General features: G+C 51.1%; 5 protein-coding genes across 5 annotated transcripts; 4 read left to right on the top strand and 1 right to left on the bottom strand.

Annotated features, from left to right (window-relative positions):
• Positions 1-3967: 3967 nt before the first annotated feature.
• On the top strand, positions 3968-6362 carry LOC131207870 (ATP-binding cassette sub-family G member 1-like). Its single transcript, XM_058200503.1, has 7 exons — positions 3968-4091; positions 4175-4298; positions 4360-4931; positions 4997-5208; positions 5432-5600; positions 5676-5776; positions 5865-6362. Exons 1-7 carry the CDS (start codon positions 3968-3970, stop codon positions 6360-6362), a joined length of 1800 nt encoding a protein of 599 aa, XP_058056486.1.
• Positions 6363-17013: 10651 nt separating this feature from the next.
• LOC131212763 (bolA-like protein 2) lies at positions 17014-19315 on the top strand. The gene is made up of 3 exons (XM_058206768.1): positions 17014-17167; positions 19026-19120; positions 19183-19315. The coding sequence occupies exons 1-3, from the start codon at positions 17102-17104 to the stop codon at positions 19280-19282; spliced, it is 261 nt and encodes an 86-aa protein (XP_058062751.1). The 5' UTR covers positions 17014-17101; the 3' UTR covers positions 19283-19315.
• LOC131211401 (probable dolichyl pyrophosphate Man9GlcNAc2 alpha-1,3-glucosyltransferase) lies at positions 17293-18892 on the top strand. Its single transcript, XM_058204843.1, has 2 exons — positions 17293-18188; positions 18259-18892. Exons 1-2 carry the CDS (start codon positions 17293-17295, stop codon positions 18890-18892), a joined length of 1530 nt encoding a protein of 509 aa, XP_058060826.1.
• Positions 19316-19321: 6 nt separating the features above from the next.
• On the top strand, positions 19322-20884 carry LOC131212762 (uncharacterized). The gene has a single exon (XM_058206767.1). It carries the CDS (start codon positions 19322-19324, stop codon positions 20594-20596), a length of 1275 nt encoding a protein of 424 aa, XP_058062750.1. The 3' UTR covers positions 20597-20884.
• LOC131212761 (MAP/microtubule affinity-regulating kinase 3-like) lies at positions 20693-23863 on the bottom strand. The gene is made up of 4 exons (XM_058206766.1): positions 23207-23863; positions 22454-23145; positions 21696-22378; positions 20693-21631 (listed from the first exon to the last, which is right to left on the bottom strand). Exons 1-4 carry the CDS (start codon positions 23609-23611, stop codon positions 21018-21020), a joined length of 2394 nt encoding a protein of 797 aa, XP_058062749.1. The 5' UTR covers positions 23612-23863; the 3' UTR covers positions 20693-21017.
• Between the last annotated feature and the right edge of the window lie 450 nt (positions 23864-24313).

Here is a 24313-nt window from a genome sequence, read left to right as displayed (position 1 = left end):
CTGAAGATTTGGAAACTTTCGACTTTGCGTTCCTGGGCTCTGTTTTTTGCCTGCCTCTCTCGTTTCTCTTCGATTTATTCGACCGAGCGTTCCCGGTCCCTGGTTTTCCACATGTTACGGGAAAGAGATAGCTGATGCTAGAGCGGGACAGGTTCTCTTCTCTCTCGTTTTTTTGTGCTCTCTCTCTCTCGCAACCATAAGTTGTCGCGCAACGCCAATGCGTGACAGGGCACTATGGGCATTGAATTCGACAGGCGGACATATTTTCATCCTTCTGCAAATATGGAATCTATCTTCTTCTTCTTATAACGAAAGGTTTAAAACATGAAAATCGGGCTTTTTTCAAAGAAATCAAATGTTTACTACATTGAAATAAAAAATTATATTTCATTCAAAGTATGGGCCATCGCTAGATATACATTTCTCCTATCTCTCTGCTCTGCTCTGAAACAAACCAATTAGTCATCCGATTTCATGATTTGATACCAGGTGTATAAGGTTAAATCCGCTGTTTTAAACATATGGTTCTTTCTGTCCATTTTGTCAAATTTTCATTCACGTTTTTTGGCAACATTACCTTGTTTTGACATCAGGTAAATGATTACAGGTCAAAAAAAAATTATTTTAGTTTGCAACCTACTTTTTAAAGGGTTAGACCATGTCAACTTTTGTGCCTGAAAATTACGTTTCGCGGGCATTATTATTTTTCTGCTCCTCTTTAAGAAAACTGCTTCGGAATCGCACCAAATGCTCACAGTGCTTTCAGAGGTTTAACAGATTTTAAAATGGCGATTTTTGCTTAACAAAGAAAGAGGTTCGTAGGACTCCAAAAACGAACTTTCTGATGGGTCAGGAAGCTGTGATGCTTCACAAGCTCCTAAAACCTGATGAAAATGTTAATTCAGATCGCTACTGACAAAAAATGATCAATTTGAACCATGCGTTGATCGAAAAACCACCAAAAAGCCGATTTTGTTATCAAATATGGAGAAGCCTGGTGTCTCATGACCTGGCGCTTCCATGACTCCAAAAACAAAACTATTTCAGGATCCTATCACATCACTTGGATGGGAGCTGCTATCCCTCCCCGCATTATTAACCAGACTTGGTTCTTTCCGAATATCATTCTTTTTCATCGATGGGACGCATATTGGCTGAGCAGCACTTCATTTTTTACGAGGAAGTCGAAATTGGATGACTAAGTAGTTTACTTAATAAAAGAAGAATTCTTTTCTCTCAGAAGAAGAAGAAGCAGAGAGGTCGGAGAAATGTATATCTACCGAGGAAAAATACTTCGAATAAATTATTTTTTGGCTTCTAGGTTTAAAAAAAATGGGTTTTTTTGACTAAAAAAACAACGGATTTAAGTTTATACACCTGGTAGTATCCTGATCCAGTTTTGTTTTGTATATTATGGAGACGCCAGGTTCAGTAACCGTTGAGCCCCACCTGGCGCCTCCATGGCTGACCACTAGACACGGAATTCTGGCCGTTTTTCGATTAATGCATGGTTGTCAGTAGTGATTTGAATTAACGTTTTCATCAGGTTTTAGGAGCTTGTGTTACACCGCACCTTTCTGGTGCCATCAGAAAGTCCTTTTTGGAGTCCTCCGACACTCTTTCCTTGTTAAGCCGAAATCGCCTTTTTTAATTTTTTAAACCGCCAAAAGCACTGCGATATTTCAAAAACAAGTTCGGAGAAGCATTTGGTGCGATTCTGAAACAGTTTTCTTCAAAATTTGTACATAACTTTTCTTTGCATTTAAGCCTTTCAAAAATAAAAATTAAATCAATGCACGATACTTGATTTTTTCCATTGTAAAAAATACTATGACACGTCGATACTAAATGGCTTATAAAAAAAATTAAGTGACCGATTGAAATAAAACTTCACATACGTTCATATTAAGAGTGCACCAACAAACAAAATAGCCTCGTAGCAGCGCCCTGAATTATCGGAGCTACGAATTTATTGAACACCCCAGTAGCTGATAAAAGTTGTTTTTAAAGAGTAAGTTTTAAAGAGTATTTTAGGAAAATATAACTAAAATCCCTACTTTTTATAGTTAGTTTATGACCGCCTTTTCCCCAGCGCACTGAAAGACCAAACGAAAATCATGGAGTTATTTTGTCACAAAATAATACGTTTCGTAAAAGACGCTTCGCTAATATTCGCACAATAACTCAGATAAGTTTCTTTGCGTGATCCATTTTATAAATGATGCTCCATTGCAATGTTCAACCAAAAATGGACGATTTTTTACGTTTTACTAAATACGAATTAATGTTTTGTCGGCACACTGAACGTACCAAACCGGATTACAATAATTGCGAACATGAAACTTCTCCTGAACCGTTCAACGATGCCCTAGCTGCGGACAACGTCTTCCAGCATCGTCCAGTCCAGGACACGCGTTCAACAAAGAGAGAAATGTCTGGTATCCGCTCGAACATCCCTCCTACACGGCCACACTACGTAGGGATGAGGAATTTATTAAAGTATTATCCTTTTATCGGCAGCATCCATCTTGCATACACCATTCGCCGGCCGGTGCACCCGCTGGCGACTTCCGTCCCCGAGCCCGGTCCGAGGAATGTAGCGCACCGTTTGACTGATAACGTGGCGCGATGCTTAACATTCACACGGGCACCGGATCCTGGGAGATCGTGAGAAGTTTGCTATCACGTGCTGACCAGCACCACTGTCAAACTACGTGAAAGTTTGGCCCGTGAACCACCCGCCATAACAAAGTTTAGCCAGATGACCATTTTAAAGGGCAGACACAAGGGCGATGCGGTACGCTGTGGAATGTGATCTCGTTTAGGAATTAGGAAACTTTCTGCAAAACAAACTGTTAGAAAATTTTCGTAGCAGACAACAGCTTCGCTGCTTATAACTTATCACCAAGAACTTGTCGACCGAGCCTGTCCAGCTAATTCCAAGGGGCCGCAGATGCATAGGTGAGTTTCGGTTTGCATTTAGGCTAAACCTATGGGTAAACATTCTCTTCGCCTGACCGGATTGCCCTCAATTGTGTGCCGCATGTAAATACAGAAACCATTTAGATGGCGACATATGCGCTCAAACAAAGGGGATCCCTTTTTTTATTTCGTCGGCAACACAAATAATGCTCCAGCCCAGTGCTGCGTCTTCCTTTCTGGTCCATCTTGGTGGTTTGCGATCAAATTTTTGCCAGTGCCTGACAACAAAGCACTTCGCTTGACCTACTTCCGGTGTACAACAATCCGGTGTGTCTGGTGCGTCATAGGCCAGCACTCGCTATCGTGAAGTGTTGTTTCAGCCCAGCATAGACTGCGACTGCATTCGATGAAGATGTGAAGCCAGATCCGGTCTGGCCATGTTCGTTGGTGAAAAACTTAAAAGAGTATGCAGCCGGCCAACACTTGGCCAACACAATGGCGAAAATGGGACCACCGGACATTCGTGGGCACTCGTTTCATGTTGACTGTTTGGTTGTCGGCAAGCCGGAAACGATGGTTGACACGTTTGCACGTCCGGGTCCGGGGCATACGAAGGGTGATTTATTTCGTTCACATGTTCTCGGGAAATCTGGCAAATTAATTATTAAACATACACAATCCGCAGTGGTTGCCGCCCGGAACCGAGGGTTCGAAAAGTTGCTCACCGAAACTAGGAACCAGCGGGAACACAGGCACGCATCGTGGAATGTCGTGTTGTTTGTTTGTTTATGCTTCGCTTCTGATTGTGCTTTGCTCAGTTCTATGCTATTTTCGCCCCGAATCAGACAGAGGTCCAGGCGGAGGAGATAATTACAGATGCAGGAGACGAGATTGCCAAAAACAACGGGCAGAGTCAGAGGCACCGGAACGGAATCATCCCTTATCACGGCACCGGATTCGCTTGGCCGTCGTTAATCGCACCGGACCTTGCCCAGTCATCGTCCGGCTAGCCGTTGGACAGTGTCGGAAATTTCGGACCCCGAGCATGGCGGATACGAGGAGTGAAACCTCGACGATTCCGTTGCACACGCTGCTGGACAGCTTCCCGGCCGTGCCAGAGTTCGAGCTATCGTTTCGGAATATTTCGTGCGGCGCAAAGCATCACCAAGGTACGCCCGTCCAGTGTCGTGTCGGCCAGAGTTCCAAAGTCTGTGAACGGTTCTTCCTTTCGTTTGTTCTCTTCCCATACAAGATCGCACACACTCGACGATCCTGAAGAATCTGTCCGGCTCGTTCCGTTCTGGGCGGCTGGTGGGCATCATAGGGCCGTCCGGTGCCGGCAAGTCCACGCTGCTGAACGTCCTGTCGGGTTTCAAGTAACGGTCGCCACGCGAAATCGGTCCCCGATCTGTCCACTAACTTGCCCTCTCTCGCCAGGAGAGCACACGTTACCGGGCAGCTGCGGGTCGATGGTCAGCGCGTGACGGAGCGTCGGTGCCGGAAGATCATCTCCTACACCCAGCAGGAAGTGTGCCTGTGGTCGAGCCTAACCGTTGAGGAGAGCCTACGGTATGCGGCGGAGTTTAAGGTGGCCACCGCGGACCCGGACGTGAAACGGGCGCGCGTCCAGGAGCTACTGGCAATCCTCGGACTCGAGCGGTGCGCCAGCACCCTAACCGGGGCGATCTCCGGCGGGCAGGCAAAGCGACTCTCGATCGGTGTGGAACTGCTGTCCGACCCGCGGGTGATGCTGCTAGACGAGCCGACCAGCGGCCTGGACACGGTGGCCGCTTATCAGGTGCTCAGCCACATAAAACAGCTGGCTCTCAGGGGTCGCGTTATCGCCTGCGTCATCCACCAGCCAAACTCACAGCAGCTCCCACTGATCGACGATCTTTACGTATTGTCCCGCGGACGGCGGATCTACAGCGGTCCCACCGACTCGCTGGTGTCCCGTTTCGCCCAATTCGAACTCGAGTGTCCCGTTTCGCACAATCCGGCCGACTACGGTAAGAAGGAACGGGCTACCGATCTCCTCCATCCGGATGGTTCATGGGAGCTCGATTCTCTACAGCGCTGGAAGTGGCCAGTCTCGAACAGGATGATGACCGGCTCCGGTGGTTAATACTGGAGGAGGAAAAGGACAGCTTCAACGACAATCCACCGGTTGTTCCGTTGACGAGTGAGAAAAGTGTCGATGGCTCGTATCAACGTTACGCGCTGACCACGCGCCAGCAGCTTGCGGTTCTGCTGCGACGGGCGGCCACGTGCACTCTGCGGGACTCGGTAAGTGAATTCGTTCAGTTGTAGTTCAGTAGTTTGCTTAAAACATTCGGAAAATTTTCAAATGACACAATCCGCCGACATTAACGGAGGAATACGTTAAGGGTCTGGCACCGAAAGTCGACTCATCTCCGGTAACATTAAAGAACGGCGGTCCTAAGCCTAAGAGAATGATGAAAAATACTGCCCAGCTCAACATTACCGGTTCACACCTCGCCTCCCGCAGTTCCAGTTCAAGGCCCGCATCCTAATCAACATTGCCATCGCGCTCCTGACCAGCGTGGCCTTCTACAACGCGGGCAACAACGCGGACCGGATCCTGGCCAACACGGCCGTGCTCATCATCAATCTTTACGCTATCTTCTTCACCAGCATCGTCTCGGCCGTCCTCGTTTGTAAGTAGTCGCCGTCCGTCGCATGCTGGGCCAAGTAACGCTTCCGCTCTGTCCCCCCACCGCGGTTTCCTGCAGACCCCCGCGAGGCGGCCAGTTTCGTGTTGGAAAGCAAAAATAATTGGTACTCCCTGAGGGCATACTATTGGGCGAAAATCATAGTCGAACTGCCGACCCTGGTACGTGCACGTGGACGGAGAGCGGGGAGCCTTGCCAGCATATTACATTCGGTTGGCCATTTGTTTTTTTCGCCGACGCCATTCGCAGGTCCTGTCGTCGTCGGTGTTCTTCCTCATCGTGTACTACTTCACGTCGCAGCCGCTCGAGTGGCTCCGGATCGGGACGTTCGCCCTGGTTTGCCTGCTGTTCGGGTGGATCTCGCAGATGCTCGGGCTGCTGCTGGGCAGTCTGCTGCCGGTACAGAGCTCGGTTTTCGTCAGCATCCTCATCATGGTGCCGGCGTCGCTGTTTTCCGGCTTTTTCGTGCCCCTGCGCGACGCTTCGGCCCTGCTGATGCCGCTCCTGTACGTGTCCTTCGTCCGGTACGCCTTCGAGGGGGCGATGCACGCGATCTACGGTTTCGGCCGGCCGGACCTCGACTGCCCGGAGGTGTTCTGCTACTTCCGGAAGCTGCGCCGGTTCCTCGACTTTGTCTCGCTGCCCGACCTGCCCTACGGGTACGACCTGCTGGCCCTGCTGGCCTGGATCGTCCTGCTCATGGTGGCCGTCTATGCGAGCCTGAGACGACGCATAAAACACGACTAAACGACGTCGACGTGTGCGTTTACCGAATATTGTGCACTGAAATAAAATTGTCGAAACATAGCTCCATTGGTTCCGACCTGCCGCTATGTTTTAAAATAAGTCCGCAATTTTACGGAAACGGTAGCAGAATGAAAACTGATCCGAATAATGAATGCGGCTCGCACCATTTTTCATCATCCGTTGGGGGGTCGAGGAAAAAAAACAGATTGGCAACCAAACAAAGAGTAACGGGAAATCATCAACCGTCATTTTCCAACGCTTTTCATCGCCTAACGATATCTGACGTCCCCTACGTCGATGCCGTCGATTGATGGGCTACGCGTTTCGTCGGTTCCCGAACGGTTCTAATTAAAAATGGCACCAACATGGCTCCTTTTCAGTCGTTTCGCTGGAACGGCGGATGCTGCCGATGATGATGATGCTGATGAAGAATGATTTTACTGGGAACTCAGTCAATCAGTCGATCGCGGTCCATAATGGTCAGCGTAAAGCCCTGTGTGCTGACAGAGAGTTTTCGCAGGAAAAGACTTTTCGAAATTCCTTTTTATGTAAAGTGTATTTCAATTTCGAAACAACGATTGAAAGTAGCACTCATTCTCACTCGACTGATAAATCTCGTATCGAACATCAAAGGCCCTGCCGTATTGATTACATACTGCTCGTGCCTTGATTTTGTTGAAATCAATTCGATCAATGTAAAAGTCCCGAGTTCCAGCCATCGACACTGTTGAAAGAATTGACCAAACAACCCCAGCAAAAACGTAGCAAACGGACGGCGAAGCGAATCGAATTCCACGATGCTGCTGGCGAACCAAGCGCGAAAAAACGGCAAAGTTACGGCACCGGCCACTGGCCAGTCGAGGGCCGCGATATGGGTGTAATTTATTTGCAATTTTAATTAAATTTATGTTCCCCTTTAATTACACAGAGGCCCCCCCCGCCAGCATAAATTTGTCCGCGAACGTGCAGATAAGTCGCTTTGGCTCAGCCTTCCTTTTAACCGAAAATTTACTTTTTACCAGCCACCATAAATCTCGCCGACCAATGGCCGTTCGGAGCGGTCGGAAAATGTCGGGTTTTTTCTCTGAAATTACAGAAAAAAAGTGCTTGCAGTTCCGGAACTGGGTGACTAATTATTTAACAAACGAGCGGGATGAGCGCGTCATAATTTGTGCATCGCTGGTTGGTTGAGCGAAACAGGATCTGCAATGGACAAACTTTCGCCGATGGCCGAGCACGGTGCCATCGGATTATGCGAACGAACGCGAGAGTAGCGAGTTTGCAGCGTTCGGACTGAGCGGTTAGTAATAATCGGACGTCATTCTCAAACAAGTGCTCGAATTTAATAATCTTCCCAAAGCAAACACGTTCTAATACGGCTGCGATATTTGCGTAATGCTTGTTCCACAGTTTAGTTTGGCGTAAACCGGCAATCTGTTGCTAGGACATCGAGAAGGACCCCCATGGAATGCAATTTTCGATAAAACTATGCTCCTTGTTGGCCGCCACAGGGAACGAACATCACTCTGTCTCCGTTACTGCAATTTGCAGCGAAAAATCAGATTGTCCTAGCTTCGGCTCGATCGGCACTGATCGGAGAAAATCGATTTCAAGCAACACAAACTCAGATTTAGATTTATATAAAAACTGTAGCGAATAGCGAGCAAAACGTAGATTGCTTTATACATTGCTGTCCAGGATTGTACTATATTTAATAATGGAGCCGCCGCAGGGCACCAGGGCATGATGCATTCTGTGAGCATTATTGCATCGTGCCCTTGTTTCGCTTGCCGGTGCACATTCTGCCATTTATGCTGCCGTAGAGCGTGGAATGTAATAAAACTGACCACCGCTCTTCAATTTAGACTCCATTTAGCTTCGTTCGGTCTTTTCTCTGATGCATCTCCTAGATATTCTCGTCTAGATGGCACACCAGGCGGAAGACGCAAGATTCCTGCCACGATGGCCACAAAAGCGGAACCAAACCCGGACCAACTTCTGTCGGGCACCGCGTGTGACGCATGTTCTAGCTGACTTCTGTCGCTTGCAAACTTTTTAATGCCACCTCGCGAGCAATCAAATGGAAATAAAACTACATCCCGAAGAATAGTTGTGGAGCATCGAAAACAATTTGCCCCCAAGTACTTCCGGGTTCCGCCGGGGGGAGGCCACCTAGCAACCGGAGGACACCGGACGCTAGGGCAGTCAGGGTAAAGTTTTCTCGCCAAAGTTTGTTTTCTCACCGGCTGCCGGTGATAATCGCCGGCCATCGCCGGGCGTTAAAATTTGTTGCTGCTGCACGCCCCTGGGTTGATCTTGGCCGCGACCTGGCGAAACGGGCCAACAATAGTCACAAGTTTTTCACGTTCAATTTCCATCAAAGTTTGGAATGAAATTGCTGGAATGAGATTGCTCCTTGCCATCGGTAACCACTCTGCTCTGCCCTTTGCCTTGGTTTAATGGAGAATAAATGAAAAGGCATCAACGGTGAGAAAGTTTTAAACTTACCAGCTTGGTTAAGAAGTTCCCGGAATTTTTGTATAAATTGTACGCTATCTGGTTACTGTTCAAAGTCGATATTGTCTCCTTCAAAGTAGGACGTATGATTAAATCCTCAAAAAACTTTTTAAACTCGATACTCGATTAAACGCAAATCTTCGCGTCCATAAATCCATAAAAACAATGACAATGATCAATTGACAGCCGAGTACTAGGAGTGGTCATTGCGGGAACTTTTCGATCAAGGTAGTAGAAGCGCTCCGTTTCAAAGTGGCCAACGGGTGCACTCTTGGCTCTCGGGGCTAACAGCAGAAAACAGAAACACGTCGTTGTTTATAAACCGCATTTCACCGACAGCTATGTAATTACGGGCACGTACTCCACGCGCTGGCCGATGCTTGTTTCTTCTCCGATGGGCCCTCAGAAGCCAGCAATGGTCGGCCGCAGCTCAGTGGCCGGCTGCCGAATGCCATTAATTAGTATTCTCCACACTGCGCGGTACTTCACTCTTTCAGGGAAACTGCTTTATCTCGTCCTTCCAAACCCGAAACCAACTATCCAATTACAGGTTATTTTGAGCAGCCGGGCAGTCGGGCCACTTCCACGGTTGGGCCATTCGAACGAATAAAGCACGCTTTCCACCCGGGCCGGGCGCCGGGTCACGTCAGCCGGCTGATGATGGATATAAATTTTCACTTTTCAGCCTCCAGGCAGGCTCCGAATGGCGACTGGGAAAACTGGGAACCGGGAAACGTAGCCGCACTCAAGCGAATGACATAAAAGCAAGAGCAAGAAGAAAACACTGGAATACGCTAATTGGAAAAGCAGTCACGGGTCTCAGCCGGTCGCCCCCGGGAGCACCCGTACTGCACTGGCCCCTTGTAGTACGACAAACGGGAAAGTTTGGTGAAAAATGTAATTACTGTTTAATATTTCCGCTCGGCACCGGAACCCACGGGTCCTACGAACAACACGAACTAACTCCCAACTCCACCCACAGCCACCACAACTCGAATCGTGGCGAGTAACACGGGTGTATTAATTGGTGCATCTCGGGGCATCGGTTTTGTTGGTCGGATTCCGGAACAATAATGTCAGCAAAAACCACACGACTCGAAGTCGGAATCGATCGACTGGTGGTGGCAGTGGTGGGGCAATAAATCGGTATTACCAAACCGAAATATGTTCAAACCGGAGCGCCACACAAAAAGGGTTCCTGCGGACGATAAGAATTGTGGAGAAAAACAAGGACAAACGGGGACGTGCCGTCGTGGCGCAAAGTACGATGCACAGTGATTATGGGGTGGCCCATTGAAAAGGAATCTCGCATAAATCATAAAAGTTCCATCCCCAGATCCTGGTCCGGTGTGTCCTTCGTTCGGTTACAAGTGGTGTCCCGATACTATCTTCCCATCCGGGGCCCCATCGACACTAAGGCTGGCCCGCTGCAAACAATAAATAATCCAAAAGTTGAGGCTCACCGATTGGTGCTAACTTCGAAAAAAGCTCCCAAGTCCCAAGGAAGCCAAGGACTGGCGCAGCCAACCCACCGGAAACAGTCACCTCCGACCCTCTGCTGGAACAAGAAAAAAGTGGAACACATTTGAAACTATTTCCAAAAACTACTACACTTCCCGGGCGGGCCCAGCCAGGCCGGCCGAGTGCCGACGAGATAGTTCCGTGTCTCGTCCCGGTGAAGGTCGTTAAAAATTTATCGCTCCGTCTGACACCGGGACGCGGCGCCCAGGCAGCACCGAAATAGTATTAATGCAAGTCGGTTCACTCTGGCTCACACGAAAAAAGGACATCCAGGAAGGGGCACTGCATATGTGCATAGTTTGGCGTCCGTCGCGCCGATAAAGACTCTGCACGGCGGCGGCATCGGGGAGATAAAAGGATGTCCCCTCGTTCGTTAGATTATGTTGCCGTGTGTGCCGTGAGCAGCGCGAACTTTTTCTCGGCCCCCGAGCACGCCCGGGAATTATGCATTGCTCCGGGTTGCTCCGAGGAGCACGGTTTTCGGCTCGCGAAACTTTCGTTGCCGCCCCGCATTGTTAGCCATTGTTAAGCGGGCGTATTGTGTGACGTATAGTAAATCGTTATGTTCGAAAATTATGTTCAAAGTTAGCGTGAATAACGGTCGCTAACGAAGGAGGTTTCGCAGGCGTCACGAGGGAATTGACTCGAAAGTTGGGACGGTGGCAGACGCTGTAAATCATGGGCCAGGTAAGTCATTAACAACACGCCAATAATGGCCACCATTAATGCCGACTGCCAGTGAATGAATCGGAAGCACCACAATCGTCGTAACTCAACCGGGAGCGGCGTCGGCGTTGGAGCAACACAACAAACGGCATGATTTGTTGCTCGACACTTCCGCGCGGCCCACACTACCTCGGTTCGCACCAAAATTTGGGGCGGGATTCTGCGCCCGACTAATGACTCATTATTAGAAGGAATAATTGACGATAATCAACGTGCATTAGCGCCGAAGCCGTAAGAGCTGATTCGCGCAAACAAAGTTGCGAGCCGAGCCGTGTGACTGATGACTGATGGGGTCCGTTAATTTTGGGTGCCCCGAGTACGGATCGGAAGATTTTCCACAGCGAACGGGGCAGCGAACATAATTTTGCGGCCCAGCCCAATGTTTAGGCACACCAACCCGGGGCCGGCCAGCGAGTTTTCCATTTCGCGATGCACAATTCAATTAGCTTTCGGCGTTATTTATACGATGGCGTTGCGTTACTTGTGGGAAGTTGCCGTGCAGGGAAAAAGCTGATTGAATTCTAGTGACGAGTGCCGAATGTGCAACGTTCGCCAGCGATCGGTAAATGTGATTATAATCATCAAGCAACAAGCAGCTGAACGTAATCTCGGGGAGCATAAAATCGGAACCGGGAAAGCGGGATTGCGTTGGCATGTTAATTGGAAAATAATATTTGGGCCGCAGCTGGGGTTTTACAGGGTTTCGAAATGATTGCTGAAGCAGGATTCATGATGGAATTTTTGCACCAAAGAAGAGCAGAGGCCAAAGTAGCAATTTATGGCACAATAGAAAATAAACTTATTGGAGAACTAAATTCAGAATAGATAACAAAAGAGCAAAAGAGAAAGAGGCAACCGCTAAACGAACTCCCAAGATCTAGAACGGCATGCAATGTGGAAAAATCACCGTTAAGAGAAGGCCGTCAGAGCCGTATTTGTGGGGCAACAAATTGATGAAGAAATAAATTTCCAATTAATCCTCCGAAAGCTCTGCCACTATATTTCCAGCCTGAACCAGCCCGAACTGCAACGGAACGGAATGCTATCGAGCTGTTTGCATCGTTTAGGGCGCTCGCCGATGTTCGATGCTTTCAGCGTTCGCGCGCTCGGACGCCGACGCGGCCGGAAGTGGCGCGTTTCGCCGCAGCGTATCAGGACGTTTAACCGGAAACTATCTTTCGCGCGGGCATAAATTGTGAGCGACGAAAAATAAAACACACACGCGCACGCGAGCGTTCCGCTTTTAACCAGGAACCGTTACGGAACGGGAACACATTTATCGTTCCATCGAACGGCTCCTCGTTGGTTGGTCAGCACGGGTTGATCACCGCCACATGGCCACCACAATTTATGCACAGTTTTTCATCGTTATCGCCTGCCGCACTTACTTACGCGCGCCCGTGGCGGCGGCGTAAGGGTCTAAGGATGCGCCACGGCCACCCAGGGGCGGGGAAATTATTTATCTGCCACCCGACCAATGCAGCGGAAGTGGTTCCGGAAGGATTTTACCGGCCGGCCAGATGGCTCCTCGGGCGATGTTCTTTGCCGCGTTCCGCGCGAAATCTTCCGTATCGCTTGCGCGTCCACCACGTGGCGGCTCTGCCACGTGGTGTGCTTGCGTAACGCGGGCGCAGGACTAAAAATACGCAAATCACACGCTCTTCATGCCGAGTACGGCACACCGAGCATGCTTAATAAATTACAAGTGGAATACTTTGGCCGTTTCAGTATTTGCTCAACTCTGGCTCATCGTTTTTAATTAAGGCAGCTGCAGCGTGGTCTGGTGGTGCACGTGGCAACACATACGTGGCTGTCGGTGCCCGGAGCGCTGTATTTAAATTGCCCACCCGCTTGCCGGGAACACCCGGTGCAACACCACCCGAACCACGACCGACGAAATACATTTCCGGTGAAACCAGAATTTAGGATACCGACACGACCCGGCCCGGCCCGGAATGGGGCGTCAAGTTTGCGGTCGTGAGCATAATTCAGCATATTAGGAGCAAGATCGGCCAGTGCTTTCGTAACGAATGAACCGGATGGTGGTCTCTGGTGCACCGAAAACGGGTCTCGAGTCTCGGCGTACGCGGCGATTGACCGTCGTCGTGGCCGTCCCAGCTGACGATGCCTCCCTTTTCCGTAGTGATGGCGATCGGATCGGATGTGGCGCATTTGTGAGTCCTGCACCCCCGGAAGTGGAGCCCGCAACGTTATCGCACCAACCGGTACTCAGTGTTTACCAATTAGACGGCGGCCGCAGTCGGCAAATAAACGCAAACGCTCGGCTCGGTGACGTAAGTCTAGCTTTTTGCCGAGCGCGGCTTCTTCGACCCACTGGCGTTTGATAAGGAGTGTAGCACGTGCTTCTGGACCCCCGTTTGCCATCGGTAATTTTAAATTCCGTAAGCGACGGCACCGGCCGTGAAATATTGCCCCACGTGAGAACGGAACGAGACCAAACTGATGAAGTAGCGGAACCATTCGGTTGGAGTTTTTGATTCGAGAAAAAATGGATCCTTTCCGAGGTGGAATAAAATGGAACGCAAATATTATTATTATTATTTATCATCAACGGGCTAACAAAAATGTTCCGCTGCAAAAAGGACACTTCAAATGAAATAACTTCAATCCCGCACGAGTACTTCGACACTTTCTTCCAATAAGCTTTGTCACTCGCCCACTGTTGGATTGTCCCTCTAATCTTTCAATTAGTGGGCCCCTTAGTTTCTCAGTAACACACGGCGGCTTGGCGGCCGGCCCGTCTTACGACAGACCACAATTAATTGCTTCCGATTTGGCGTTTCAATTGAAACCCGACATGGGTGAATCCGGCTGCAGGATTCTGGTGCAGCGTCACCACACCGACCTGGGGCTTATAATCCCCTACGTTCGTTTAGGAAAATGCCACCGGCCAGCAGTTTCCAATCCAATCAAACACACACTCGCACACCTCAACACTTTCAGGACAATGCCGGGGCGCTTATCGTAAAGCTTCCAGAAGTCGAAATGGAAACGGTGGCACTGTGGCGGGTGGAGGGCGATTCTAGATGTTCCAGGATGTAGCCGTACGGCGGTGTCCTTTTAATTGAAAAGTCTGGTAATCTATGTAAAACATCGATAGCCACCCGGGCCGGGCCGGGCCGGGTGATAGAAAGTGACCAATTTACCCCCGTGACCAACCGAGGCGATCGCCAAGGGACGAGTCGGTCCGAGTTCTGCATTCACTCATAGCCACGGGTGCCCGTGATCGATACTGTTAATGCGTTAATAATCGCCAGGAAGTGCCGAGGTAGGAGATGCTGTTTTCCCGGCAACACGACTGCCAGTGCCTGTCGGTCGGGCAGGAACCCGCAGGATCCGTTTGGCACCAGCAAAAGGCTTGCTGTTTGCCGGCGAGATGGCCGATGTTTGCTCGGCCCACCGAAGGGATGTGGGTTGTTTGCGGAAGCTCCCATTACGGGCGGCCCTTCAAAAGGACAACGGCTGAGTTTACAATTTAATTTGTGGTAATTTTCTTTGGTTGTTACATTCTTGGCACGATAGGTTGCCGTTTTGAAGCGTATCTCAGAGCGATTGAGTAGTAAAGTGCTCACGACATAACTCATTGCCTTGGGTTTGATAAATCTTTAATGCCGTGTCTTGAAAATGATTACGATAAAGACGCTTTTTAGCTTCTCGTAATGACGCACAATAATTACCACTCCGGGCACAAATCCATCATAATCAACCTGCGGCCGGTATTCGAGCCAAGCCACCGGCCTCCGAAAACAATCTGAAAAACATATGATTTACGGTTTAATCATTACCCTGCACGGTTGATAAATGCAGCCATTCATTACGTTGCTGTTTCGCCGGGTTTTTTTTCTTCTTCCGTTTCCGGCTTGGCGCGGGATTTGCAAAAATGGTCCGAAAACAAACTCCAACACAAAGCAACTCTTCTGGAAGCAAACTTGAGAAATGGGACATCATAACTCACCGCAGCGCACGAGACCGGGGCGAACGGGAGCGGCTTTTCCTTTACGACGGAACACCCTTCTGGCTCCGTAAGAAGCGGTCCTTACGGCCGATCGCCGTCTGCCCTGCCGTGCCCATCAATCATTTTAAAATTGACTTTTCGATTCACGACCACCGCGCGACGGTGGCGTGCCTCGGTTCGTGATCAAGTTTTCTCCCACCCCCCTTCCTGCTCGCAAAGGGATCCTTACACCCACCAAGAGCGCGCTGGGAACGGTCGTGGGAAAAACCACGGCCGCATGATGGAAGTTGCGCTTAACGCTAATTAATGTGTTTGACATTTCAAGAGCATGGCCGCCGATGGCGCGAGCAGGAAAAATCTTCATCGTGGTTTGCGGTTTTCCGCTAATGGCGTTGACGGTTATTTGTGCCGAAATTGGAGCAAATTGCCCACGGCCGCCGCGGATTGTGAACCATAACGCGGCCATCCCGTCCAGCGCGTCCCGCTAACCGTTACCGTCATAAACAGGGTGTCTGCCGCCGAAGCATATTGCCAGCGTTTTTATTAGCTTTCGTGGAAAAACACAAGATTCGCGAGACCGAAGGAAAGTGGAATTTTCTGTCCAAAATGTTATTACGAGCTTCTCAACGCTGGGCTCGGTTTGAAGTTTGCCCACACCGCGGGCTGCTCCGGCCCAAGCCACCCAATAAGCGGGCACAAATTTGTCTTATCATAACGGAAAATCAATAAAGTCGGCTGGAAAACAGCCCTCGTCGTCTGCCATTCGCAGACACTACGGCTGGTTGTTGGGAAGAGCTCGCCTCTGGTGCGGGGAGTTTTGAAGGAATTCCTCCGTCGGATACGAGTCGGGATCGGTTTGCACGAGAGCGGCATATTCTCAGCCGCCACATCAACACGGCGCCTGCTGGTGCCGCTAGTGTTGCCTGTGGGTTGTAGTAAATATTGAAATTAGTGTTCAACCACCAGGCGCCTCCACTAATGGTGGACGATTAATCATCACTAATTGTGTGCTAAATATTGCGGGAAGCCATGGCCGGCGTTGACGTGGCCACCGAACCTTTTCTTAGGTGTAGCTCATAATTAATGGCCGTTTGTTTTCGTGGGATCTTCAATCAGCTGCCTACCTTACAAGCCGCCAAATTCCATTGTTAAAGAGTACGCTTCGAACGAACGAACTGTTTTGCTGCACTTTCTGCCCGCGCGTATCTGTGTGAAACAAGTAAAAAAGACAGAATAGGTCATCATGCAAGCAGCGAGGGTCCACTACTCCCTTAACGCTTACAATACGGTCCTCATTTGCATACGAATGTATCTGCCGTTGCCTAGCACTCAGCATACTAAATGAGAGTACTCTGCGTTCTGTATGGATAGTGGCCGCTTCTCAGTCATAACCCAGCATTAGTTGAGCTTTAATACGCTGCATTGGGCACTGCCCTCCTAGAAATGCAAACTATGATTGAGAGGAAGTTTGTTTTTAAATGTTTTTGCTTGGCTTATGTGACATCGCATGCCAACAGTCACCATATCCACTAAATTTGTTGGCAATATTTGCGAATACTCGTAATCTGTTACTTTTTGTTTCATCTATGTAGTAACAGGTGAATTATTCGAAACGGTTTCTAGATTCAAATGTCCTAAATCGTAGCGAGCACAGCCACGTGACACTTTAACTTTCGCACGCAGCCAGCAAGCCCAACGCAGCCACTTGTCGTTGTTGCTCTTTCTGCTCATGCAAGACAATATGGCTTTTTCTACTTGTGCAAGAAAATATGGCTTCTCTTGCTCATGCAAAATATGGCTTTTTCATTTCCTTTTTTCACCTTTAAATCATAAGAGTGAGAATGAGTGAGTGAGTGAGAACGAAAAGTGAGTAAGGTTGTCAAACTGGGTTCCTCTGAAATTTTTGTTTTTGATTTGCGGTTGTTCGTTTGCAGAATAAGGTAAATAATTCGCTGTTCCTTGTTCCAAGCCTTGTTTCTGTTGGTTTCCGTTTTCCATCATGTCCGGCTACACAGAGGAATATCTGCGCCAGAAGCTGACCGAGCGGCTAGAGGCAACGCATGTGGTAAGTACGGGAATCCGCTTTCTCTTCACCCGGAACCGTCCGGAACTGTCAAACGGCCGATCGCCGCATCCCGGTTTGAACGCGTGGAAGTGTTGCGTTGTTGTTTCTGGCTTTCCGCTGCCGCCATGGAATGGCATCAACTGTCGCTTTGGGTGGCGCTGGCCGCCTCTGGTTTGTTCCTTCGTGCCACCCTTTCGCTGCACGGGTACTCGGGTCAAAACCGTCCGCCGATGTACGGTGACTACGAGGCCCAGCGCCACTGGCAAGAGGTGACCGTTAATCTGCCGGTGACGGATTGGTATCGGAACACGACCGACAACGATCTGCTGTACTGGGGGTTGGACTATCCGCCTCTGACCGCCTACCACAGCTACCTCGTGGGCCGGTGGGCCCGTTGGCAGGGGCAGGACGAGTTTGTGGCCTTACACACCTCGCGTGGCCTAGGCACCGATGGACACAAGCACTTTATGCGCAACTCCGTCCTGCTGCTCGATGCCGTCCTGTACCTTCCGGCCGTTCTGCTCGCGATCCGGCTCCTCCACCGACCCGCCGCTGGATCCGGATGGTTAACGCTCGCACTGGCCGCCCTCTATCCCGGCCAGATGCTCATCGATAATGGGCACTTTCAGTACAACAACGTGTCGCTTGCCCTCTTCGCGCTAGCCGTGGTGACCACCGTCACGGGGGCCACACTTTCCGGTGCCGTTTTGTTCTGTCTAGCGCTCAACTACAAGCAGATGGAGCTGTACCACGCGCTGCCATTCTTTTTCCTACTCCTGCGCCGATCCTTCGACCACGGCTCGGAACATTGGAACATTCGACGGGCGGTTGCCGGTGTCCGGAAGCTTGCGATTCTCGGTGGAACCGTGCTGGGGACATTCGCCGTGCTTTGGCTCCCCTGGCTCGGTTCCCTAGAGAACGTCGGCCAGCTGGTGCACCGTATCTTCCCCGTGGCCCGGGGTGTGTTCGAGGATAAGGTCGCCAACGTTTGGTGTGTGGTGAATGTGTTCGTAAAGCTCAAGTAAGTCCGCGGCCACACTTCCCACCGGAAAAGTGATCAGGTTCTCAACCGGCATTGTTCTGTTTTTCAGAAACTTCCCCAACACTACGATGGCCTTCGTGTGTTTGCTGTGCACGGTACTGGCCGTTCTGCCCAGTGGATTGCACTTACTGCTCCGCAAGCCATCCCCCGGGGGTTTCCTTTACTCGCTCTCCGTCACGGCACTCGGGTTCTTTCTGTTCAGCTTTCAAGTGCACGAAAAATCAATCCTACTCGCCGCACTGCCGATCATTCTGCTACTTCCCGTGGAACCGTTTGCAGCGTACTGGTTCCTGCAAGTGTCCACCTTCAGTATGTTTCCGTTGCTGCACAAAGATGGCCTCACCGGGGCCTACCTGGGGCTTTCGCTCATCACACTGGCCCTTCCACGACTGAGCACGAGGTCCTCGGCGACGGTCCGGTGGGATGTGCTTCACATTCGTACCCTCCTCAATCGGTGGATCGGGTCGCTGGTGGCCCTCTATTACGGGTCTCTGCTGGGGCAGGTGGCACTACTGGTGGCATTTCTCTTCGTGCCGCCTCCGGACGCTCTGCCGTTCCTCTATCCGCTTGCCATATCCGCGTACAGCTGTGGCCACTTTGTGCTGTTCTATCTGTACTTCAACTATCGACAATTTTACAGCCACGCGACTGTAAAGAAGCGAACGAAAAAGAAAGCCAAATAAACTAAATATTGTAAATATGTGAAAAGGCAATAGTTGAATGGGGAACTGTCAATTTTCATTTCAACCGCACACGGTTCGCAGCATGACCCCATCTTCGATAATGTCCAAAGGATAATATTCGTTTCGTTTGCAGGAGGTGATCGACGAATCGGACGGTTGCGGTGGCAAGTTTCGCGCGATCGTCGTTTCAGCACAATTTCAGGGCAAACCGCTTCTCCAGCGGCACCGGTACGTGTTGGCCACACTCCCAATGAATACTGCTGTTCTTTACCCAAAACCTTCTCTTGCAGCCTCGTGAATGCTGCCCTCGCCGAGGAGCTGAAGACAATCCACGCGTTTTCGCAGAAAACGTATACCCCGGAGCAGTGGGCCAACGAGAGTAAAGACTAACCGCGCGCCTGTGAACCAACCAACCAACGCGACACGACCATGACATCCGAGGCAACCGGAGAAGGGGAACCGGTGCAACAGTTTGAGCTGTCCGCTCCTGGTAAGCTAATTCTGCACGGCGAACACTCGGTCGTCTACGGTCACCCGGCCATTGCCGGTCCGATCGGTTTGCGAACGCACCTCCGGTACGAAGCGACCGGCCATTCCAACGACGCCGTGGTCTTCGCTTTCGATTCTCTGCCCTTCACGACCAGCCTGTCCGTCGGGGCGTTCGATGAGTTTTTGCGTGTAGTCGATTGCGCCCAGCAGTTGCAACCGGATCAACTGCTTCAGCAAATGCGCACCGATGACGGATTCCCCTTTGCGCGTTTCATCCAGACGCTGCCGTCGACGCGCAAGGAACGCTTCTCCCTTGCAGCCGCACTATACATCGTCAATCGGGTGCTCCGCTCGGAGGGTGTCACTGACTTCGCGGGGAACGACAGGACAGGATTCCGGCTGGCAATCCGCTCGACGATGAGTATCGGAGCGGGGCTGGGCAGCTCGGCCAGTTACGGTGTTTGTCTTGCGGCCGGTGCTTACGTGCTCTCGCGCATCCTGAAGGGTTCGATCACACAGGCTACGATCGGGCACGGGTTCACACTGCAACAGTCACCGGAGCTGTTGGCAAAAGTTTCTCGCTGGGCGTTCGATTCCGAGATTATCATGCACGAGAAACCGTCCGGCATCGACAACATGGTCTGCACCTACGGTCAGCTGATACGCTTCCGGCGAGGGGATTCCGAGCATCGTAACATCCGCTTACGGGTGCCTCTGCACGTGCTGATTGTCGACAGTGGCGTTAGTCGGAGCACTGCCCAGCTGGTGGCCACTGCCGCCAAACGCCGTTCGCTGTTCCCGCGCACCGTCGACCGAATCCTGGATGCGATGGGTGAGCTGGTGGAGGAAGTGATCGAACTGCTTGAAACCCCAACCGGCAGCGATGATGAAGATGACGGCGGAGTGTCGGACTACACGCGCCTACGAACGATCGTTAACATCAACAACAATCTGCTCCGTTCGCTCGGTGTTAGCCATCCGACACTGGAGCGTATCTTTCAGCTGGCCGAACGCCACGGATTCGACTGCAAGCTAACCGGGGCCGGTGGTGGCGGATGTGCCTTCGTGCCGCTGCCAGCCAACTACGAGCAGCTGGAAACATTCCACGAGTTAGTACGCGAGCTGACCGAGGCAGGGTACGGCTCGATCCCTACCACGATCGGTGGCGGCACCGGAGTTGAACTGAATGCCTGCCCCAGGCAGGCGGAACAGTGAACGATGTGGTGGTGCGACGAAACAATTCTCAGGGTGATTGGTAGACTTTTCTGTCCTTCGGTGTAGGGATTAGATTCGACTCGAAACTGGTTCACTTATTTTTACTTTATTTATATAAAGAATAGCATTTTGTGAGTTCTCCTTTACTCCTACCGTGCTCCCGTTGGTTGGTTGGTTGGTTAAAAAATAAAGCAAGTGGTCTCACTACAATATTTGTAAGTGCTGAATAATGATCCCTCTAAGATTAGTAAACCCTTTTTGTGTAAATGTTTGTCCGTATGTAGTCCTAACACGGTCCTAAGACTCTATCACTAGTACGGAAGTAGTAATAAAACCCCTCAAATTCACCGCAATTCAATGCAACAGGGAATAGGGATGCATTCTCTATTCGTTCCCTAGCTCATCCCCTGGCCGCCCCGATTCAGGTTGGCTTAAAGTAGCCATCATTGTAGCCCGCGATGCGCAGCAAACAGACGAGTAGAATCAGCCGTTCGCGCGTTTGTTCCGGCCGGATCACGATCCGTCCGCTTCCGTCTGCCTCCATCCGAACGCCCAGCTGGCGGAGCAGCTCGAGCAGACTGTTGACGCGATTTTCCACATCGCGACCATTGCTACCATTGCCATTCCCGAAAACGGCCGTGACCACTTCGTGGTGGCGCACATTGATGATCAGAAAGGAGACAATTTTGTCGGCCATCTCGGGTGTAACGATTCCAGTGAAGTCGAGCGTTGCGTCATCGGCGGCAGCTTGCACGGTGCCGGCCGCTGTAGCCCCGCGCCCTTTGCGGGCACGCTCCGATAGGATGGCGTATATGCTCGGTATTGCAGCCACCAGTGCGGTCAGTGATACGGGCTGCGTTCTGGCCGTGGACTGTGGCGCTGTTGGCGATTCATTGTCGTTGCTTACCGACGGAAGCGCCACATTAGCCGGCGGGCCGTTGCTTGGCAACTGGCCGAGCAGGCGCATCGTTTGATAAAAGTGGCTTCTCTCGCTGCTGCTGCTGCTCGACTCAACGCTGCCCGCCGTACGGCGTCCTGGAACCAAAAACGAGCCTATTGTAATGTCTATTCGTTGCGAATCCTTTCAGCTCGTACTCACCTGGACCCCCGTGCATGATGGTAAGCGAAGATCCAGCGGTGCCCGCTGCAGGAATATTGTAAGGGCGGAAGCGCACCGGAACGTGATTGAAATTCAATCGATTCCGCTGCCCACGTCCACCAGCAGCACCGGCAGCGGACGGCTGCGAACCACAACTGGCCAGTTGCATCAACTCAAAAGCACTCGATGATCGGGGCCACACAATCGGCGCAAACGGGGACTGACCGCTGGGCGGTATTAGACGCAGCGTCGCGTTCAACCTCTGGATCGCCATCGGTTTCGGATCCACGTAGGATTCGCCTTCGCGTCTTTGGTCAGCAGCAGCAGGGGCAACAGTGTTGCCACCGACGGGCACAGTGTCTCTTGCGGACAGCTCGAGAATGCGTGAAAATGGTTCGGTCGAGAGTTCATGTTTTGGTGGTGACCCTAGGCGTTTGAACTCGGGAATCGACGGTGTGCCGGTTAGGGGAGTTTCCGGAGGTGCCTGATCACCGGCAGCACGGCCGACCGAGCGCTCCACAAACTCCGGCACTAACTGATCGCTCTTGGAACGGGCCGGTGCCATCGAGCGAAGTATCTGCTCGAGCTGCACGCGAACCTCGGTAGCAGTGAAGCGATCGTTCGGATTGCGCACTAACATCGCCTTGATCAGTATGTTGGTACTTTCCGACATCTTGGGAACACTAAAAAAAGGGACGGAGGGGCAGGATAGGATGATAATACAGAACTCAGCACAACCTAGGCGCGCTCCATCATACCTCGGAATTGTGAAATCTACTTCGCGGATTTTCCGAAACAGGCCCGCCGGCGCGTTGTCCAAAAACGGATACCTTCCGTAGATGAGCGTGTAAAGAATGACACCGAGGGCCCAGATGTCGGATGGTTTCCCTCGGTACGGCTTTCCAGCGAGCACGTCCGGCGAGATGTAGGCCGGACTGCCGCGCTGATCGTACAGCAACTCGTTGCCGTTAATGAGGTGTTTGCCGAGGAAAAAGTTTGTCAGCACCACCCGCTTCGTGCGCCGGTTCAGTATGATATTGTTCAGCTTCAGATCGCGGTGCACGACGTTGCGATCGTGAATCTGTTCCACAACCCGCACCACTTCGTAGAAGATTTGCAGAGCTTCGAACTCGTGGCCCCGGACGGTCGGAATGTAGTTTTGCAGCGTGACGAAGTCGCCCGAACGTTCGCAAAACTCGTGCGCGTGCACACAGTCCAGGACCAGCGTGAGCCGGCGGCGAACCCGCCCCGTGTAGATCTTCACCCACGATCCGTCCGGTTGTTCCTGTTCTCGCTCCTCGAACGCATAATCGCTGAAGAATCCGTGCTCGTTGATCACGCCATCGAGATCGGCCAACATCGACAGTAGCGTGTACTCATTGTGATGCAGTATCTTCGCCTGAATCACCTCCTTGTGGACCACTTCCGTTCCCGGATCGAAGCTAAGAATCTGATGAGAAAGAAACGAGACTCGTCATCGTTAATCGAGTAGGCAGGCGCTTCTTTCGTACCTTCAGCAGATAGTACTCGTCGGTTCCTGCCTTTCGCGCCAGGTACTGGACCTGCGGAACGCCGGGACTCGTGCCCAGCTCGTGGCCAATAATGTAGTCCCCAGCCGACCGGCAGCGTGTTCGTTCGACCAGCGTTCCGAAGCGAGGAATCTCGCAATCAAGAAACTTCTTCCCGGTCTGGCCACGTACGACGCGACGTTCGTGTGTTAGCACGGAATAACCGCCGGCCGTGCCGTCCTCCGGCATCCCTTTCTGGTCGGGTACGCCTTGGTCAGCTTCTTTTCCAGCTGCCGTATCCTCAAAGTTTGGTACTCGCTGATCGGTTCGAAGTTTCTTCGAAGCCCCATTGATGTTACCGTTCGCCGTTTGCCGTTTGCCCAACTGTTTCCTGCCCGCCCGGAACATCCCCTCCGTTCGAACGCGCGCGCCTCCGACGACGCCAACTACGCACTTCTCCAAACTCCGTCGGTCCAAGAAGGCACGTAACTCCCCGGAACGGCGAAGCGCACACACGTAGATACCGCACTCCACAGGCGACAAACGACAAACGGCGAACGGTTAGGTTGCCGCGGCAGCAGACCACCCACACCAAATCGGGCTGGAGTTTTCTTTGACGAAACTAGGAAGGAAAAACGCTTATTGCGCCAGCTGTGGAAAACAATGATCACCGAGGCATCGCAATAGCGAGAATCGAACGGACCCAAAAACACACGATTGTGACAGAAGAGCCGTGGACTGACAGCACGGTGCTGTCAGCAGCATGCTGTAGGCGCGCTTGTGAGGGCTTTTGAATTGCAACGCTCCATTCTTTGTGCCGAGTTTCGTTGCATTGTGAAATTGTTATCAACAATATGTTATTGTTATTGTTATTGTTATTGTTAAGTCGGCGCGACCGATAAAAATATCTTGCAACAATGTTGTGGGCTTTCGATGCAAATAAGGTAAACTGCATTGAGCGAAGCCGTTTAAGCCGTTCTCGGTTGGAACAGTGAGATATCGAGTAATGCTGTTTAAAAAAGGCGTTTAAGAACATTTTATCTTATATCTGATGTGGCTGAGTAAAAATCATGGCATGGTGTGTTGCAAAACCAAACTTGTTGTGTAAGC

This window comes from Anopheles bellator, chromosome 2, assembly GCF_943735745.2.
Source record: "Anopheles bellator chromosome 2, idAnoBellAS_SP24_06.2, whole genome shotgun sequence".
NCBI lineage: Eukaryota > Metazoa > Arthropoda > Insecta > Diptera > Culicidae > Anopheles > Anopheles bellator.
Note: the sequence above shows the minus strand (reverse complement) of the source record. Positions and strands in the feature narration are given on the sequence as shown.

Coding starts and splice junctions, on each gene's coding strand:
- LOC131212763 (XM_058206768.1), top strand. CDS start 17,102: ATGTCCGGCTACACAGAGGAATATCTGCGCCAGAAGCTGACCGAGCGG. Junction 17,168..19,025: donor GGCTAGAGGCAACGCATGTG/GTAAGTACGGGA, acceptor TTTCGTTTGCAG/GAGGTGATCGACGAATCGGA. Junction 19,121..19,182: donor CCGCTTCTCCAGCGGCACCG/GTACGTGTTGGC, acceptor CTTCTCTTGCAG/CCTCGTGAATGCTGCCCTCG.
- LOC131207870 (XM_058200503.1), top strand. CDS start 3,968: ATGGCGGATACGAGGAGTGAAACCTCGACGATTCCGTTGCACACGCTG. Junction 5,209..5,431: donor CGTGCACTCTGCGGGACTCG/GTAAGTGAATTC, acceptor CGCCTCCCGCAG/TTCCAGTTCAAGGCCCGCAT. Junction 5,777..5,864: donor TAGTCGAACTGCCGACCCTG/GTACGTGCACGT, acceptor CGCCATTCGCAG/GTCCTGTCGTCGTCGGTGTT.
- LOC131211401 (XM_058204843.1), top strand. CDS start 17,293: ATGGAATGGCATCAACTGTCGCTTTGGGTGGCGCTGGCCGCCTCTGGT. Junction 18,189..18,258: donor AATGTGTTCGTAAAGCTCAA/GTAAGTCCGCGG, acceptor TCTGTTTTTCAG/AAACTTCCCCAACACTACGA.
- LOC131212761 (XM_058206766.1), bottom strand. CDS start 23,611: ATGTTCCGGGCGGGCAGGAAACAGTTGGGCAAACGGCAAACGGCGAAC. Junction 22,379..22,453: donor GTAGATTTCACAATTCCGAG/GTATGATGGAGC, acceptor CCCTTTTTTTAG/TGTTCCCAAGATGTCGGAAA. Junction 21,632..21,695: donor CATCATGCACGGGGGTCCAG/GTGAGTACGAGC, acceptor TTTTGGTTCCAG/GACGCCGTACGGCGGGCAGC.
- LOC131212762 (XM_058206767.1), top strand. CDS start 19,322: ATGACATCCGAGGCAACCGGAGAAGGGGAACCGGTGCAACAGTTTGAG.